General features: G+C 32.3%; 2 protein-coding genes and 1 long non-coding RNA gene across 3 annotated transcripts in view; all 3 read right to left on the bottom strand.

The window, feature by feature from the left end:
* The window catches only part of LOC108483655 (probable CoA ligase CCL12), a 29,917-nt gene extending 13,789 nt beyond the window's left edge, over positions 1–16,128 (bottom strand). The window contains 5 exon segments of the mRNA XM_053017958.1: positions 14,469–14,670; positions 14,782–14,816; positions 14,819–15,049; positions 15,137–15,266; positions 15,672–16,128. Coding sequence (XP_052873918.1) covers positions 14,469–14,670; positions 14,782–14,816; positions 14,819–15,049; positions 15,137–15,266; positions 15,672–15,985 — 912 coding nt within the window. The 5' untranslated portion in view covers positions 15,986–16,128.
* LOC128279374 (uncharacterized) lies at positions 94–1,370 on the bottom strand. Its single transcript, XR_008269424.1, has 2 exons — positions 1,070–1,370; positions 94–319 (listed from the first exon to the last, which is right to left on the bottom strand). It is a non-coding gene; the product is annotated as an uncharacterized LOC128279374 (long non-coding RNA).
* On the bottom strand, positions 12,093–14,438 carry LOC128279373 (uncharacterized). The gene is made up of 2 exons (XM_053017957.1): positions 12,541–14,438; positions 12,093–12,304 (listed from the first exon to the last, which is right to left on the bottom strand). Exons 1-2 carry the CDS (start codon positions 12,857–12,859, stop codon positions 12,270–12,272), a joined length of 354 nt encoding a protein of 117 aa, XP_052873917.1. The 5' UTR covers positions 12,860–14,438; the 3' UTR covers positions 12,093–12,269.
* Positions 16,129–20,455: the final 4,327 nt, after the last annotated feature.

The following is a 20,455-nucleotide window of genomic DNA, read 5'->3' as shown; positions in this document are numbered from 1 at the left end:
AGGAAAACTCAATATAATCCCTTTACAGATATCTAACCTTCTCTGCAATACTACATCGAGACCAATCCAAATCAACCAATCCAATTCAACATATTTCAAGATAAATTCATGCATATTTATAAAATAACGTCATCACATACCCAAAACCAGGTTTGTTAACCATACCAATGGCTAACTCTACATTCATTTCACAGAATCATTTACTTTATTAGCTTATACATGCCATTGATTTCCAAAGTAAAGTTTCTTTATATACTGAAGTCCTGAGGTTGATAGTGTGATGTGTCTCCGACCAAATCTGACCTCCGAGCTCTTAACACTACAAAACAGGGAAAAAGGAAACGGGGTAAGCACTTTGTGCTTAGTAACCTCATGTAACAAGAATTATACTTACCTAATATTTTCAATACAATACAATAAACATTCCTATATCCGTTCAATGCATTATTACCCTAATATGCACAAACTCAACATTCAAGTTAGTACAATAATTTCCATGTACCAATAATATATACTATGATTGATGAGCTCGTCAATACCATGATTTCCATTTCCTTGTTATTTTTCCATATTTATCCCGTTAAATTTATCAGAATTTCAATGGATTTTCAGAGGTACACATTTATTGTACAATTCCAGGTCCGTCAATTCATATTCATGTGCGACATATCCATTTCGGAGAGCACACTCCTGAACCTCAACCTTGCGGTGGGATTACGGTCGAAGCTAAATCCCAGCGACAATTACTCTAATGAGCTTGGATCCGAATTACCAGTCAAAGCTAAATTGAGACCTAAGTCGGATTACCGTCCGGCTAAATCCATTTTACACATATTCTTGGGAGGGCTATATTAGGATAGGATCACCCGTCCGAGCTAAATCCTTTTTACCGTCAATTCCTTTACAGAGATCCATCGAATTTTCCTTTCATTCAAACGGGATTTCTTCCCATTTTATCAAATATATCAATGTTTCATAAATTTCCATATAATGAACATTCAAATCATATTCATATACAAAACATGCATTTCAAGCATTTAAGAATATAATTCAAGTTACACGAACTTACCTTGATACTTGTTTGTAAACAAAAAAAATCTACTAATCCCGAACTTTTTCCTTTCCTCGATCTAGCTTCAGTATTTGAATCTTACGGATCTAAATAAATAAATTTAATTATCAATTTAATACATTTCATGTTCATATGCAACATTCTCTATAATTCAACTATTATTTATAATTCATTCAAAGTTGTCTACTTAAGTCATAGTCACTAAATTATTTATAACTTGAGCTACGGAACTCCAAATTAATATCCGTTAATTTTTCCTGAAACTAGACTCATATATATTTTTACCATAAAATTTTAAGAATTTTGGTTTAGCCAATAAGTACAGTTTATTCTTTAAAGTCACCCCTGTTCTGCTGTTTACAGTTCGACCCTTTTCACTAAAATTAATTATCTCTTCATACGAATTCAAATAATGTTCTCGTTTGTTTCTATTAAAAATAGACTCATTAAGGATTCTAGAAATATAAATTTAAGCCCATAATTATTTTTATTAAATTTTTATGATTTTTAAAAGTCAAAATAGGGAAACCCGAATTCATTCTGACATTGTCTCACAAAATTCATTATATCTCAAAATTTACAAATCTATTGCTTACACTATTTCTTCTATGAGAAACTTGACTCAATAAGCTTTAATTCTATATTTTTTTCATCTTCTAATTCGATTTCTAAAATTTATGGTGATTTTTCAAAGTTAGTCTACTGCTGCTGTCCAAACTGTTTTTGTGCAAGCTGTTTATTACCATTTTTCCCCTAAGCTTTTAATAAATGATAATTTCGTCCCTACTCAATTAGCCTCTCAATTGAGCTGATTTTTCTCAATTAACATTTTATTCTATCACCTTAAACTAGTTTACAACCTTTAGGAATCAGAATTTCAGCAATAGACTTTAATTCCAAGCATTTTTACAATTAGGTCCTAAAAATTAATTTCTATTGAAATTACCTAATAAAATCATCTCATAAACAAATTAAAGCTTTAATTTCATTCTATTTCATCATAATCTTACAAAACTCAACCATGGTGACCTTCAATTTCATCCATGAAATCAAAAACTAATGAATTTAATAGTAGGACCTAGTTGTAAAAGTCATAGAAACACAAAAATTACTAGAAAAAGGCAAGGATTAACTCACTTGGTGCAAAAAGTATGGAATACCAGCTTAGAGAACCCTCCTATGGCGTTTTTAGCTGCTGGAATTGAAGAGAAATGAAGAGAAATCTAGATATTTCCTATTTAGTCCTAGCTTTATTTAGTTAATTTTGCAATATTCTAATTTTACCCTTAATTTATCAATTTTTCTGCTGATTTCATACCCTTTACGTCCAGCCCAAATAACTTTTGGGTCTAATTGCCTTTTAAATCCTTTCTCATTAGACTCTTAAGCTATTTAATCACTCTAGCAACTTTTACACCTATTACAATTTAGTCCTTTTCATTTAATTGACTACCCAAACATTAAAATTTCCTAACGAAATTTTAATATCACACTAATAACATTTCATAAATATTTATAAAATTATTTTCGACTCGGTTTTACAAGATAGAGGTCCCGATAACTTATTTTTACCCAATTTCTTCAATAATTTCTTTTTCTAACTAACCACTAAATCGGTAAAATTTTTCTATCAATATTTTCATATGATTTTCCTATCATATCAATTTTCATGCAAAAATATTGAAATAAATTTCTCTATAAATCGGATTTGTGATTACGAAACCACTGTTCCGATAACCTTAAATTTAGGCCATTACATTTAATGTTGGATCTAGTTCCCTAAGTGTAATATATTCGTTTGTATACTTGTAATTTTTTCCGAACAAATTGATTTTATAAAATTATCCATGAATTATATTAATACCCTTAAAATTATTCATGAATTACATTAAATGGAAGCAAATATTAGTTTTTTGGTTATCTAATGAATAACAAATACTAAGCGATATTACGTGGTTGAATTGTAATATGGAAAAATAATTTTTTTTGGTAAATGAACCTAAACATGTTCTTAGTCTAATCAGAAATGAGAAAACTAATTGAAAGATGTATGTCATGTATCAAGTCTAATTGGGAAGATGTTTTATCTTGAGCATCGGAGAAAATGACTCCTAGAAGATAGATATATAGTTGTGACTGATTGGACTAACAATACATCAAACAGGACCTAGGTAGAATAGATCCTGAATTTATTTTTGTGTTTATTCACTTGCGATATTCATAGTGTGACATATCTTAATCCTGAGTGCATGATGGGCTATGTATGCGTGAGTCATATGCTTTGATTTAAGTGAAAACCTAAGTTCAAATAGATAAAGAATCGAAAGCTGATGTGTTAGGTATACGACTTCTGCAGTATATAGCACCATTCGCAATAGTGAAATTCATAGCCCAATAAATAGGTAAATAATATCCTTTCATTAGAATTATATGATAGATGAAAAGTAAATATGTTCACGGGTAATTTGTTTTTATGATGAATGGCTTAATTACTATTCGATAGTAATTGACTCTTCATGAAAGAAGATGTAATGGTTACCATGAGATAAAATAGGATCATATTGAAAGCGGTTTTATCCCAAAGAGATTAAGGATATCCTATAAAGGTAACAGAATTATGACAATGTTATTAGATGAGTACAGATCAAGTAGCTTTCGTAAAGATATTTAATTGGCGAGAACTCGGTCATGATACTATAAATGAATGACTTCATGAATAAATGAGTTTATAATTAATATGCGATGTCACACTCCAAATTTGGAATATTCGAGAAAAAAAGCGTGTAGACATGAATGTTGCCTGTTTTGACGAACTTTGGCAGTGTAGTTCACCAATCTACAAACTTTTGGTGAACTAAAGTTGGCGCAAAAGGTATTTGCTCATACAAGTATCTAAGGACTTCATCTTGGGATATTATTCGATTTAAGAAAGAGTACGGAAAATGAAGGTTATGCCTCAGAGTGTTGGCTAAACGTGAAGCGCCTACTAAGTATTTGTGAAAGTTGTAAGGGACTAAAGTGTCTTTAAGACCACGTCATACGCGAGTCACCACCTAGGTATAATACACCCAGTTGCTTTAAAATTGTGCAAAGTAGGTTTGTAACAAGATCTGGTTAAGAGCCAACTGAATTGATTGGTCAACTAGCACTGACACATAAATCTCTTTTATAACTCTTTTGGTTTTTGTAGGCCATTTAAGGGACAATTTCTGTATGCATGTAACCTTTGTCAATATCCACTGAGGAGAATTAAGTATATATATATGGTAAGAAAGGAACCCTGAAACGACATTTCTTCTTTCTGTTTTACATTCAGGTTCTTCTTCTTAAACCTAAGCATTCTTTCCTTCTTCATTAAACTAGAAGCTAAGGATTTTAGGATAATTTGTGGATATTTCAACCTCTTGGTAAGTCTAATAGCTCTACATATTACGATTTTGAAAAAGTAAGGATGTAAAGAAACATAAAATAATAGATTATAATTAAGAGGTTATGCATAAGGGTCTTTTGTAATTGAGATGTCAATAAACTATCTGTAAATGAGTTTTAAAATGAAGTTTCTGGTTCTTTTAAGCAATTGTTGCTGCTATTTCGGGAAAGACGATTAGATTTAGAACTCTGAGCTATAGTGAAGGTGAGTTTCATGTAAGTTTTTATTTTGACTCATATATGTTAGATTACAATGAAAATTAGTATGTTGATGTCATTTAATATAACTGATGGGTGTAAGTGTGTACGTGAAGTATTGTAAAGATTTTATATGTGTAAGGATGATACGTGTGAGTTGTTTGAATAAGAAGTTGAATGGTAAGTATGCATGTAAAATTCTGATATGAAAGCGTATGAATTAGTCAGGTGTGTGAAGAAATCTAGGCAAGTGAATTCTGAGTAAAACATCCATTTGTGATGCCTTTGGTAGGGCAGTTGTATTGCTAACCATATTGGTCGATCACAAAATGAAAACATGTGTAAGTCCATGTGGTAGAGACCTATGACATTATATAGCAAAAAAAAAAAAATACTCATGGTGTAGCCTCTGGTAAAATGTAAACTAGACTGGCAGAACACGGTATAAAGATGTGTAAGACCATGTGACGAAGACCTATGACATTATATAACAATAAAAATACTCATAGTGATGCCTCTAGTGATATGTAGACTAAACTGACAAATCACGACATGAAAATATGTATAAGACCGTGTAGGAGAAACCCCATGACACCATTTGATTTAATCCAATGGAACAATAAACATGTAATCCTCTATAAAGCCTGCATCGCATATACTGTCATATTTGTGTGACTTATTATGTAACATCCTTGAAGTGAAATCTAGTCAAACGCTTTTGTTTCGTGATGTAGGTAAGCTTTAAGACTTCTCTTCTAGCTAATGATATGATAAAAAACTGGTAAGTGTAAAAGTATCTCTACTTTTGATAGACTTATGGCAGAAATTAATTATGACTTGAAGACATTTCTTGAAAGAATTCTCTGAAAGGCAAATCTGCCACAGTAGTATGTCAATATGGGTAATTTGACGTATTCGAAATCATGAGTAGTCTAATAGATGTCAGATTTGAATTTGCTTATGATATGTAAGGAAGTAATCTGAATTATCTAGTATTTGTCAAATATAAGTAATCTACGTGTCAAGTATAGAGGTTATCTGGAGTCTATTTGTATCATGGTTGTTTGGGATTCCTTGGAATGATTTAAAATGTATCATCTATCAGAACAAGATGTGATTTGACTAGTAATTTAATAATTGTCAATTTATTTTAAGAATCGGTATGAAGTTTATCTTAAAAATCAGCTAGTATGAGTATCCACCAAGAGTAATATCTGTAAGTGCACCATTCTGGAATAAGTGTTTAACGACCATCTGAGTGACAATTTGCAGAAGGTAAGTTTGTATAGGTATTGCTATGAGAAATGCAACTGGTTGTCATAACAGAAATAAGATTCATATTGAGTAGTGAATCCAGAAATATTCCTATGAGTTGATTTGTGTATAAAATGATCAAGTATGGAAGTTGGCGTATAGCATGCATCTGATATTGGAAAGGTATTTGCCGAAGACAGAAAGGAAATCCAAAATAATCAAAATAAGGATATCAACAATAATTGCTTCAAGGTGATTTGTGTATAAGGCGATCAAGTTTGGTTATGTTGCAAATTCCACTTAAGAGTGGGTACGTCTAGAGGGACCAGCTAGAAATGCACTAGAATAGCAATGCGAGTTGCAATATTATGCATACAGAGGGCATTCTGAAGAATAGGCATTCATTACACTACGCTTTAAAAGTCTTTCCTTGGCAAAGTTTCTAAGTTGTAATGTCATATATTGATTTTAAAAGTTTGATGTATTATTAGACATTTCCTTTAATTCTTTTATTATGAAGACTCTTAATAAAATAATAAGAAGTGTTATAGGAAAAGGGTTACATGTCAATTGTTTTAAATTCTTGCTACGTGTTCATGTGTTGTAACATCTGATATCTCGACTCAGTGATTCGGGTTGGGTATAGGGTGTTACAGGCAAAAACTTGGAACTTAATTATAAATCATTTGAGCCTTAGTTACATATGTTCAATTGATCTCTTTGCTAGCTCGTTGAAACCAGAAACAAATTGCATTTAGAATCAAATGAAACAAAAGTTGATAGATATGATAAAGTTAGAGAAATGTATTACATTCGGAAATGAATGTGATTTTTCAATAAGTATAGAAATAACTTGAGAATTAATTTAATTTTTTCAATTTTATTTAATAATTGAAGTTTGAAAATGAAATTAAATTTATTGGTTATTGTGAATATGTTGAATATGAAAATTAAATATATTTTCTCATAAATTCTTTTACAATAAAGTTGCTTTAACTTTAACGAAATTAGAATTGGGTTGAGAAAATTATTTAATTAAAATTAATTAATTTAATAAATAATATTTATTTTGGGAAATTAAAAAACATATATTGGGTTGGATTAAATTATAAAGTGTCGAGTTAAAAGTTCAATAAGCATGTATAATTGGACCTTATATAGGAGAGGTCCAAAACCCCTCATAATGTGTATGAGGGGTTGCAACCTTAGTATAATTAACTAAGGTTAGTCGCCCTTCTCTCCTAGTAGAATAAGATGACTTGTTTTTGTATTAAATAAGTATTATTTGTATTCTACTAATTCAACCAAAATTCTTCAATGTCTTCCTATAAATAGATGGAACTGGCAGAGATAAACACATATATTTTGAGATATTGTTATTTTGTCCTAAAATATTCAGATTTTATCTTCTAAGTATAAATTCAATTTTCTAGGAAAAACAATTCTATCAATTTCTATAAAGAGAGATTTACTTTCCTACTGAAAATAATAAAATTATTCTTGGCTTTGTATTTGATTCGTGATTGTTCGAGACCACACTCAAAGCTATTTTTGGTAAGAGAATAATGGAGAAGATCATTCGGTTGAAAGTCAAGAATGTCTAGGATTAGTCTCATACAAAATACAAGTACTTTTTAGGAAAAATTTATTGCTATAAATATCACAAAATAGTTAAGTTTTCAAATTTTTACTTTTCTGTTGTGATAAAAAATCGCTTTTAAACCAATTTTTTTCCAACATTTAAACCATCTAATCAAGAAAGCTAAATTGTCAAGGAAAAAACGCGTTTGATATAAGATGAAAAATAATCTAATTTGTTTTTCTTTTCTTTTCTTTTTTAAAAAAAAGTGGCCTTTAACATTAATTTTGCCTTTTATTTTAAATTTGATAATTAGGATTTTATCGAAGGTGGTTCAAATTCCCAAAATTTTTATTTTCAACTATTTTATATAACAAAATAAATTTTAAAATCTATTAATCAAATTTGTAAAATTTATTTTAATAACTTTAAAAATTAGTGTTCTTAAAATCAAAAGAAATTTCTAAATGACTTAGAAAATATAAGAAATATTTTTGAGTGACCTTTGAAAATGTTCTTAAGTGTTTTAAGCAATTTTGAGACTATGTATTAGTACAAGCTTGAGATATATCAATACAACTAAGTTTGTAATCAAAATTGCATAGAAGGGGAGAATTATATTGATTCATGGCGTATTGATACATCTAAGGACATCATGGACGTATTGATACAACTCTTAATGTATCAATAAATGTCTTTAGATGCATCGATTTGTCCATGGTTGTATTGATACAATGCTCCCATTCTATGTAATTTTGATTATTGACTTAGTTATATTGATAAGCTTATACTGCTTACATAACCTTAAAATTGCTTAAGAATACTTAGAAACATTTTTAAAATAATTTTGTATATTTTTCAAGTCATTTAAAAACTTGTTTTTAAGTTTATAAACATTTCAAAATAATTTACAAATTTTAAAGGATTTTAAATTTATATTGTTTTCCATACCTATAATCAAACATTATGCAATCCAAACTCGTTTTTCATTCACAAAAGGCATTGAATGAAAATTTAATTGACCATCTATGTAACAAGTTGGACATGATCAATATCTATATATATTTTTTGGTTTCTAAAAAAATCTATTGGAGTGAGCCCAATAATTAATCTTCTGTGTTTTGTAGGCCCATTAAGAAGTAGGCACTGGTCATGAGTTTTAAAGCTACTTCATACCTAAGGCGAGAAGCCCATTAAAGGGGGAGACATTGGCCACAAGGTTTAGAGCAGTTCCATATTCAAGGCTAAGGTCCGACCTTCAACCACTAGTTAATATACGATAAACTCTTACTATCTCACCTAATTTCATGGTTACCAATATCTATACATTAGTTTTAGGGAAAGTGTTAGTTGTATATAGTTGGCAAATTTGTAGGAATCAATTGGGATTGTAACTCTTACCTCTGTCTAAACAATGTTCTCTTAATTTCCTTTCTCTTTTACAAATCTTGGGTTCTAAATAAAAAGTAGAACTACAATTATTGCCTCCTCATGAACATTTTTGTCCTTCGGATAGAAGACAAATCAACAACAAGATAATTACTAGCATGATACATAGAAGTATCATGAAAGTCCCTGAAGAAACTTAGAAAAAGATTATTTTATTATTCTGCTAATTAGTTTACACCTATAAAGAGAGGAATTCACACAAACAAGGAAAACAATCCCTAAAAAAAAGTAACTTCCTAAGAATCAGTGACTGAGATTAGTTTCTATTTACAAAAGAACTCCTAGTAATAAGGTAAGTTTTATGTCCTTAATCTTAGGAATTCCAACACTCCCCCTCAAGTTGGAGTGTAGATGTTTATCAAACCCAGCTTGCCAATAACTTCTTCAAACATGTTTCTGTTCAAACTTTTAGTTAATACGTCTGCAACTTGTTGTCTAGTAGGTAGGTAAGTGATGCACACTTCTCCTGAGTGTATTTTTTCTTTTATAAAGTGGCGATCTATTTGCACATGTTTGGTGCGATCATGATGCAGGATTATGTGCTATCTTGACAATTTGCTGGTTGTTACAAAGACATTTTCATAGGCACGTGTAAGGCACTTTTAGTTCCCCATAAGTCTTTGTATCCAAACTCCTTAACATATACCATGAGATAGTGCTCGATACTCGCCTCTGCCTTCTGCGTGCTACAACAGACTATTTTGCTTCTCCACATCACGAGGTTACCCCAAACATAACTACAATAGCCACTTATAGGCGTCTATCATTATCAGAACACCTTGATGCGCATCGGTGTAGACTTCCACATTCTGTTGGCGCTTTTCTTGAAATGCGAGCCTTTACCAGAGTCCCTTTCGATACCTTAATATTCTATATGCGACTTCTAGGTGCTTCTCCTTGAGGGCATGCATGTCTTGTTGATAACACTTACATCAAGAAGGCTATGTGCGGGCGGGGAGTGAGATAGGTAGATGAGTCTTCCTACTAGTCGTTGATATCTCCCCCTGTCGATTTCTTCTCCATCCTTATCAGTTCCCAATTTAAGGTTAAATTCCATAGAAGTTTCGGTTGGTTTGCAGCCCATCAAACCAACTTCTGACAGTAGATCAAGAACATATTTCCTTTGGGAGATGGAAATACCTATTTGGGACCTTGCTACCTCCATACCAAGAAAGTATTTAAGATTCCCCAAGTCTTTAAGCCCGAACTCTGTACCAATGAATTTTTTCAACCTCACAATTTCGCTTGAGTCATCTCCTGTTAATATTATATCGTCCACATAAAAGATGAGGATGCAGCATTTTCCCTTTTATGAGTGCTTGTAGAACATGGTGTGGTCTGTCTGCCCTTGAGTATAATTTCTGCTGGTCATAGCTTTTACAAATCGGCTGAACCACGCCCGTGGAGATTGTTTCAGCCCATACAAGGATTTCTTCAACTTACACACTTGGCCCTTACTTTCTTCAAACCCGGGTGGGAAATCTATGTACATTTCCTCACTTAATTCTCCGTTGAGGAAAGCATTTTTTACATCCAATTGAGTCAAGTGCCAATCAAGGTTGGCAGCAAGAGATAGGAGGACTCGAATGGTGTTTAGCTTGGCAACCGGTGCAAACGTCTCGTCATAGTCAAGACCATAAGTTTGAGTGAAGCCTTTAGCCACAAGTCGAGCCTTGTATTGGTCAATACGGCCATCGGGTTTAAATTTCGTAGTGAAGATCCATTTGTGTCCTACTGTTTTTTTCCCTTAGGTAGATTCGAAACTTCCCATGTTTCATTGTTTTTGAGGGCCTTCATTTCTTCCATCACAGCTTGTCTCCACTTAGCTGATTCAAGAGCCTCTTCTATATTTTTTGGAGTTTTTACAGAATCAATATTAGTAACAAAAGCTTTGTAAGACTTAGATAAATTTCCATAGGATACAAACCGAGAAATAGGGTGTTGAGTGCAGCTCCTTGTGCCCTTCGAACCGAAATTGGAAGATAGATAGATGGTGACGGAGGTGAGACTTCTTTGAGCAGTCCTCGGTTGGGGATGCAATTGGCACTTCTTTATGTCGGTTTCGGAGATCGATTCTTTTGAGAGTAAACTCATATTTGAACTGTTTTTTTGTTTTCCTTGATCGGTAATGCTTGATTGGTAGTATTGTTATTGGGAAGGATCGGGCTAATTTCTTGCTGCACAAGGGAAACAGTCTCTAAATCTGGGATTACCATAGCACCTTGGTTGTTAGGCTTGTTTGTGATAGTAGTTGTAGGATCATGAGGTATAATGAGGAGAGTATTAAGGGTCTCATCTTCATTGAAAGTCTCCCCCTGAAGATGAGATGCTGTAAAGTATGGTTCATTTTCAAAAAAGGTAACATCCCGAGATACAAACATTCGGCGCAAGGTTGGTGAGTAACACTTATAGCCTTTTTGTGTGGGGGAATATCCAATGAAGATGCAGGTGTGGGCTCGAGGATCAAGTTTGGATTGATTTGGTTGATTGTTATGGACAAAAACTTTGGAACCGAATATTTTGGCTGGAAGATTAGGAACATGAAATAGAGGAAAGGACTTTAGAAGGGTATTTAGAGGTGTTTGGAAATTGAAGACCTTTGATGGCATTCGGTTTATGAGATAGCAGGCAGTGAGGACAGCCTCTCCCCATAAGTATTTTGGAACATTCATGGTGAACATTATGGCTCGAGCTACAGCAAGGAGATGACGATTTTTTCTCTCGAAGATCCCGTTTTGTTGAGGAGTGTCAGAACAAGAGCTTTGGTGTATGATGTCTTGGTCAGAAAGGTATGGGCCTAGGACAGAGTTAAAGTATTCTCTCCCATTGTCAGTGTGGAGAGTATGTATGGTAGAGTTGAACTGGGTTCGAACCATTGAATGAAAATTTTAGAATACTTTGGGTGTTTCAGATTTTTCTTTGAGGAGATAGACCCAACATACCCTAGTGTGATCATCAATGAATATTATAAACCACCTAGCCCTTGTAATAATTTTCACTCGGCTGGCTCCCCATAGGTCACTGTGGATTAATGAAAATGGTTGGGACTGGATATATGGTTTTAATGGGAATGGCACATGGGTATGTTTGGATAATTGGCAAATTTCACACTTCAAGGAATTAATACTTTTATTTCGAAATAACAGCGGAAGATGTTTCTTCAAATACAAAAAATTTGGATGCCCTAACCTACGGTGCCATAACATAATTGTGTCCTCTTTTGAAGTGGATAGAGCCAATCCTCCTTGTGTGCTGTCTTTATTCCAAACATATAGTCCATCATCAACTTTAGTAGTGCCAATCATCCTCCCCAATTTCTGTTCCTATATCACACAACCAATTGCAAAAAATTTAGCAAGAACTTTTTCATCCTTAGTAAGTTTACTGATTGAAAGTAAATTGCAGGACAAGTTTGGCACATATAAGACTTTATCGAGAGAAAAACTCTCTGTTATTTGTTTTTCTTTTACTCCAGCCACAGGTGAGTAAGAACCATTAGCTATGCAGATTCGGGACTTGTTATGATAAGGGGTGTAGGTATGAAACAAAGTGGAGTTACCTGTCATGTGATCGGAGGCACCCGAATCGAGTATCCAAGAGGATTGATTATTAGATTCAAAGGCAATATTGAGGCCAATACCTTGGGTGGCTAGAGATCCATGAGCAGTGGAAGTACCAAGTATCTTATGGAGAGTCTCAAATTGGGTTTTGGTTAAGCGAACATCGAGACCATCATCTGCAGCAGTGGAGGATAACAGGGCAGTCTTATTTCCTTCTTTTTTTTTTTTTACGATAGCCATGGAGTTTGAAGCACTTTTCTTTTGTATAACCAACACGGTTGCAGTGATTACACCATGGTCTGGTTGATCCAGAATCATTTCCAGCACGTGGTTTTTGTGGCTGTGGACCTCTGAAGATGAGGGCAGAGGTCTCAGTAGGCCGGTTGCCAAGAGGTGTCAGAGGTTTAGGTTCCTTTGAGTCTCCCATCATGACAAGACGGCGCTTTTCTTCTTTTCTAACTTCTGCAAATGCTTCACCGATGGTTGGTAGAGGTGATCTGCCCAGAATTCAGCCACGGACCTCATCTAACTCACGATTCAGTCCTGCTAGAAACTCATAAAGACGTTCATTGTTGAGGTGAGTCATAAACTTGGTGTGTTCCAATCCTTCACTCTAATCTGCCTCATAGTACATATCCAGTTCCTGCCACAAAATTTTCAGATTGTTGTAGTAGTGAGTTACTTCGAGTGTCCCTTGTCGGATATACTTTAACTTAAGCTTGATCTCAAATACTTGGGAGGCGTTTCCAAGATCCGAGTAGTTTTCTTTGACTGCATCCCACATGTCTTTTGCAGTTTTGAAAAAAAATAGATGCGGCTTATATGGCCTTCCATCGAATTAATTAGCCAAGCCATTACAATCGAGTTGTTGAGTTCCCAAGTGGCATAAGTCGGGTCAGTTGTGGTTGGTCGTGGAATTTCTCCATTGATGTATCCTAATTTGCCACGACCACGAATCACCATAAGGACCGATTGAGACTATTGTAAGAAGTTCTTCCCATTTAGCCGATGATTGGTGATTATAAGGGAGGAATTAAGTTCACATTGAGTGATTCCCTGATTGACATTCTGAGTTATTTGTGAAGTCTCGGTTTAAATGAGTTTCATTGGCGTTACCCATGAGAGGAGGACTAAACCGGAGGGATTTTTAGGAAGGGAGATTAGAGACGAATGAGTAGGATCGAATGAATCCTAAAGTTCTGATACCATGAAGAAACTTAGAAAAAGATTATTTTATTATTCTGCTAATTAGTTTACACCTATAAAGAGAGGAATTCACACAAACAAGGAAAATAATCCCTAAAAAACAGTAACTTCCTAAGAATCAGTGACTGAGATTAGTTTCTATTTACAAGAGAACTCCTAGTAATAAGGTAAGTTTTATGTCCTTAATCTTAGGAATTCCAACAGTCCCTACATTAGGTGTTAGATTGTATTTTACCCATTCTACTAAAAAAATAGAGATATTAGTCCCTATACATTAGATCAAAGAGCGAATTGGTCATTCTATTAAAAATTTTATCTATTTCTACCGCTAAAAATTGATCCATGCACGTCAAAATGAGGTATGCATAGCATGCCACGTGTTACCGACTAATTATTCAATCAGCTACGTCAATTTTTAACAGTACAAATGGATAAATTTTTTAACAGAAAGGATCAATTTGCTCTTTGATAATATACAGGAACTAATTTATCTATTTTTTTAATTGAATGAGCAAAATACAATCTTACTACTCCTAATGCAGGGAATGATACTTTTACCTTACTAGCTCCTACAACTAATATGCATCAAATGTCATATTATAAAAACATGTCAGCCAATGCAAAAAAAAGCACTGGAAAGCAGAAAGTTGTAGGATGGCTTGGTTCATACTCTTTGGCAATTACATCCCTTTTAAAGAAAAATTGATAGCCAGAAATATACCTGAGTGAAGATAGCCTTGGCATTAGAGACACGCAAACGAGTCGCAATTTCTTTGGCCGCGAAACTGTCAGCTATGGACACCGCAACACATCCAGCTAATATAATTCCCAGATATATAACAACAGCACTCACTGTCATTCGCATGTCAATGGCAATTGCATCACCCTTTGAGAATGTGGCATCCACTGCATTCGCAACCACCCTGTGGTTCATTTTTCAAAATCTAGGCGTTCACATATATTAATGCAACACAGAAAAAGAAAGCAGCCCACAAGAGCATACAATCTGATTGCAAACTGTGACAGGATCATACGTTACTTGTTCACGAAGTTCCTTTAATGTATTAATGTCATGCGATTCACATCCAAATCATCACGGCCTTCTTCTCTCCACACAAGAGCACAACTGTTATCCTCTTTTGTAGGGTGAGTAGAGGGCAATAAACAACATTCAGCTATATTCAAAACTGCACCAGGAAGCCATGCTCCACTAGGTTTCAGCTTGTTACTGTTATCTAGAATGCAACTTGGGGATTTGTGGAATACAACTGAAAGCTCTTCAAGAACGATAGACCAGTAAGTCTGAAATCATTCAAAGACCCCCTTTAACTTTATATATTAGATGATCATTTACCTCACAATGTACAAAGGAAAAAAAAAAGTGCTTACCTCAGGATGCTGGACAGAAAATTTCAGAAAGAGGCTAAAACTTTCAATAGGGTCTTTGTATGAAGTCCCAAAAAGCTTTGGGCCATGAATCTCCATTATTCGTCCCAGGTTTGTAATTTTGGACTCATCTCTGAAAAAGAAAAGGCTAGCTTAGTAGAAGATATACTAGATTCAACTCATTGAACTCACAGCAAATAATGTAGGAAATCGGAAACCTGTATTATCTGAACTTTTCGACATATCCCAACTTAAAATTGTGCCTTATGCCTTATAAATAACGGTTTAATGAAATGTGAAAATTGAATCAAAATTAAATTTGATGTGTATAAATACATCAAATTAAAATTAATGTATCAAAATTGATATATAATTTTGATATTTACCTCTCAAAACTACCAACTCCTAAAATTGAAAAATATTTATATAATCCCTCAAATATACGAGTAAAACATAAATTCAGCATAGATGTTCTTCACTTGGAGAAGTTTTAAATTTGAATAAATTCATAACGATTGGAGCCTGAAAGCTGACTCACACAACGGAAATAGCAAATGAGGAAAGAAGGAAGAGAGAATGCAGGGAAGGAAACCAGTAAAGAGGAGGGCCATTGATGGAGACATCCCAGATGGCATAGACAGAATAGTAGACCAACTGATGCAGGTGATGAGGGTGCCATGGCTTTAACACTCTCCTACTCACCACCTCTTTCCACACCCGTCTTGGGTCAGGGTCAGAGGCTTTGCTTGCTGCTATGGCTTGGTAAATGTGGGTGGCTTCCTCTATGCTTATGGTTGACCCGCCTGCTTTGTACAAATCTTCTAACGCCACTTCACCTAGCCTCTTCGCCATCTGCTCAACACTGAAACCCAAGTCTGAGTGTTCCAATAATAGCCGCTAGTGGGAGTTAGGTGCAAGAAAAGACGGTGAGCCACCTAATCAACTTATCTTAAATGTGAAACTAATTGTATTAATTTTAATTCCCATCTACCTTGAAACTCATTTGTATTAATAAAAAACCAATGATTTAACGTTAAATTTTAACCATAATTATTTGGTTAAAATTCTCTTCCGTCCTTGTACTTTAACAAGATTTGAAAATTGGTGTTTATTCTTAAAACTTACAATTAATTCATTTTAATATTTCAATCTAAAAATTTCACTCTAATCAATAATATGCCAATTTGCCTGTCCAAAAATATTAATCAATTTTGATGAAAACTATTAATATAATTGGAATATGATTTTAAATTTTAAAAAGTTTATTTTTTAATCTTTAAAGTATAGGATTTCTTCTCTAATTATGTAAAAGTAAAGGGATAACAATATATTTTAACAAAAAAATTACAATTTAATTCCAAACAAAATATTTAACTTGCAAAATTATAAAAGTTTTAAAATATTAATTTTGCTAAAAATTAAATTATTAATGTTTTAATTTATTTAATTCTTTTAATAATATAAAGATTAAATTGATGTATTAATTTGTATCGGTATATATAATAAAAAGATTTGTCAAGTAAGCATAAACAAGGCCTGAGGGAGGCAAATGCAACCCTCCATTGCAATCTTATGTATACATTAAGCATAATAACTTATTTTACCCTCCAATTTTACAAAAAATAAAAATAAAAATAATTTTAGTTCTTTATTTAAGGTTTTTTAGATAGCACAGTGCAATAGTAATTACACTCTATTCTAATTACAAAGAATTGTAATTCTTAAACGTGTTTGGGCGACCATTTGTAATTACCTCATAATTCCTTATGTCATGTTCGGTAGTACAAACTGTAATTACACATTTATATAATTTATATTTAAAAAGTACTAATTACTATAAAATGATTAGTATGATAAGAAATAATTTCTAAACAAGTAAAAAAAATTAAAATCAAGCCATCATATGTATTATGTTAATATAAAAAATATTTGATAATATGATTACTAATAAAATAATAAGAAAATACATATCATATACAATTTTATCAAATTGTTTTGGTGCATATTTGTAGAGTTATTCCATTTTAATATTTAACATATGCTCTTTATTATTATTTATTGGTCCTTAACCAAGTTCAACCATCATTAAAATCATTAAGATCTTATTCTTTCATGCACTATTCAAGTATGAATTTTCTCAATTTCACCTATAATTCAAATTATGAAATGTGCAACATGCTAGTATGATCCAACCTTGTTTTTTATTTATGCTATACTAAGAGGATATTGTTAATATGGAAAATATTTCTTTAAAACAAAAATATTTTCTAATAAATACATTATAACACTTTTATAACATAAAAATTATAATAATTTTTAGCCGTAAAATTAGAATTTTTTAGGTTTTAAATATTATAATCTTTTGCTATAATTTTATAAAATACATAAAATATTTTTATAAAATAAATTTTTAAGATTTTAATTTAATATATTTTTTTGTCATAACTATCTTAAACACTTATACATGTTCAAGTTTATAATATAATTTTTATAACTTGTATAAAAATAATTTTTAAAATTGAATTTGAGTGTAATTGCATGTGTAATTACTCTAATTCTCACCCTCCCATTGAATTGAAAAGTGTAATTGGGTGCTCCAATTATACCCAATTCAATGAGACCCACCAATTATAATGGTTAACTTGCGCTGTTTGTCAAATCACTCCAAAATGAATAAAAAATTAAAATATATTAACTTTGCTAACGTGACATACACATGCATGCCATGTTAGCAATTAATGAATTTTTAAATATATAAATTCCAAAAATATATAAATTATTAATTTTTTAAAAATAAAAAAACTATTTTTTTAATATTTAAAAATTAATTAATTTCTCCACGTGGATGTCACGCTAGCAAAGTTAACCGACGTTAACTTTTCTATTCATTTCGAAGTGATTTGACAATAAGTTCAAAGGCCAAAAAAAAGAAAGCTAAAATGACATTTTTTGTAAAGTTGGAGGACCAAATAAGTCATTATGCATATATGTTAAGGCTAGAACCAAAACATAAGAAAAAAATGAAAATTGCCCTAATAATACGACGGTTTGATATTCGTTTGATTGAGTTAATATCGTTCATTAATCAGGTTTCAATTTAGTTGCAAAACTATCAAAAGTACATTCATTTTATAAAGCAACAAATATTATTTTGGAGGTAATTATATATTTTTATATTTTGGTAAATTTTAAAAAAATTACGTGCACATTATAAGAATAATGGTATTTGGACCCAAAGTGTAACAGCTCAGTTTAGACCCTAGTCGGAACAGTATTTTCGGGACCACAAATTCGAGTCAGAAAAATATTTTTAATATTATTTTTCGTGTTTACAGTATGATATTTGATATGTGTGAAAGTTTCGTATGAAAATTTTATCGATTGTGTGTTTGATTTGATAAAAGGACCTAATTACAAAAAAAAACAAAAGATGTGTTCTATTTGCTAAAGTGCTGAATTGCTTTGGTTTATTAAATACGAGGCCCTTATTATGTTATTAGACCATTTGATATATTAAATGGACATTGTTGGACATCCATTATAAGTTTAAATGTTTATTATATTAAGGCTAAATTGGTAAAATGGCTATTATAATGTTTATAATAAAACATAATCAAATTCAAGCTTTATTTTCACTTGTTTTTGCCAAAAATAAGAAAAGAAAAAGGAGTCATCTTCAAGCTTAGGGTTCGACACTCATTTTGCTTGATTGAGGTATGTAATTAGCTTGGTTTTTGATGATTTCTACGTTTTTGTGATCGTTGCTTTGTATTTTATCAAGCCCATGCTTAAATTTCAGAATTTGATGATGATTTTGAATTATTCCATTGATGCTTTTGAGAGCTTTGTGATGATAGTAGATGGAAAATGAAAGATATGTGTTGGATTAATATGTTTTGTGTTTGGATTTTTGATGAATTTGAGTATTTTGGGCTAATTTGTAAAAATGAGAAATTGAAGGGTTAAAATGTGAAATAAATGAAATATGTGGGCTTATATGATCTAAGGGAAAATTCGGCTAAGCATGTGTATATAGAAATTTTGTATATTTTGTGATTTTTGTGATTAAGGACTAAAGTATTAAAATGTGAAAATATGAAGGCTAATTTTTAAAATTCCCTAAATATGTGTTATGGATTGATTTGAATGAATGTGAGGTTGAATAAGTCAAATTTGAATGTGTTTAGATCAAGAACCAAAGAAAACGAAATTAGATCAGGGGAAAACGAAAGTAGTTGAATAGTCGTTCGTTTCCGTTCATTCCAGTACAAGGTAAGTCGATATACAAATAAATGTGTTTGAATTGAATTATTATTGCTTATATGTTAATGATTAGTGATGAATGGCTATTGGAGTTGAATATGAGAAATTCGAGAAAGTTTCAATAATGTGACGACGTCCGAAAAGTCTCGTACGAACCATAGGAATAGTTAGAATACATATGCCATGACATAGGAATCCGATATGTGATTTCGTGTAAGACCACATTTGGGACGTTGGCATCGATTTGAGATTTACGTGTACGACCATGTTTGGGACATCGACATCATATTTGATTTCGTGTAAGACCCTGTCTGGGACAGTGGCATCAATATTTGATTACATGTAAGACCACGTTTGAGATGTTGGCATTTGACAAGCTTTCCGAGCTATTCGCATATCCTATTTAATTTCATACGGTTCAATGGGCATTTTGAGAAATACGCGATTGAATGAATGAATAACCGATTCAGGTATGTGGAGATGTGTTCAACATTTGTTAATGAGAAGTAAGTATATGTTCAAGTGATGATATGTGATATAAGTATGAGAAAATATGCTATATGTGCAAATGAATTCGGAATATGTGAAATGTATATGAACCAAGTGGTTTGTGATAGTATTTGGCTATGAAGTATATATATTTTATGATGTTTATATGCTTAAAATGATAAGTTTATTTGTATATGGCTTACTAAGCTTTTAAAAGCTTACTTTGTGTGTGTTTGCATTGTGTTATAGATATTGAAGCTACTGGAAGCTTCGGGATCATCGAAGATCATCACCACACTATCAAATATTATTTTGGTACCTTTTGAAAATATATATATCAAAGTATGGAATGTATAGGCTAGAATTAATGTGGTATGTTTTGAGATGGGTATATCATGCCATGAGATATGGCTTGATTATGGTTGAACTTATGGTTTGATTTTGGTATATGATATGTGATGAAAAATGGTAAATTTGGTGTATATATATGGCCTAGTGAAATGGTCTTTTTGGTAAGTTAGTTTTGTGGTTAAAATGGTTATAAATGTGATATGAATCATGTGTTCAAGG

This window comes from Gossypium arboreum, chromosome 8 (assembly GCF_025698485.1).
Source record: "Gossypium arboreum isolate Shixiya-1 chromosome 8, ASM2569848v2, whole genome shotgun sequence".
In the NCBI taxonomy this organism is placed as follows: Eukaryota; Viridiplantae; Streptophyta; class Magnoliopsida; order Malvales; family Malvaceae; genus Gossypium; species Gossypium arboreum.
Note: the sequence above shows the minus strand (reverse complement) of the source record. Positions and strands in the feature narration are given on the sequence as shown.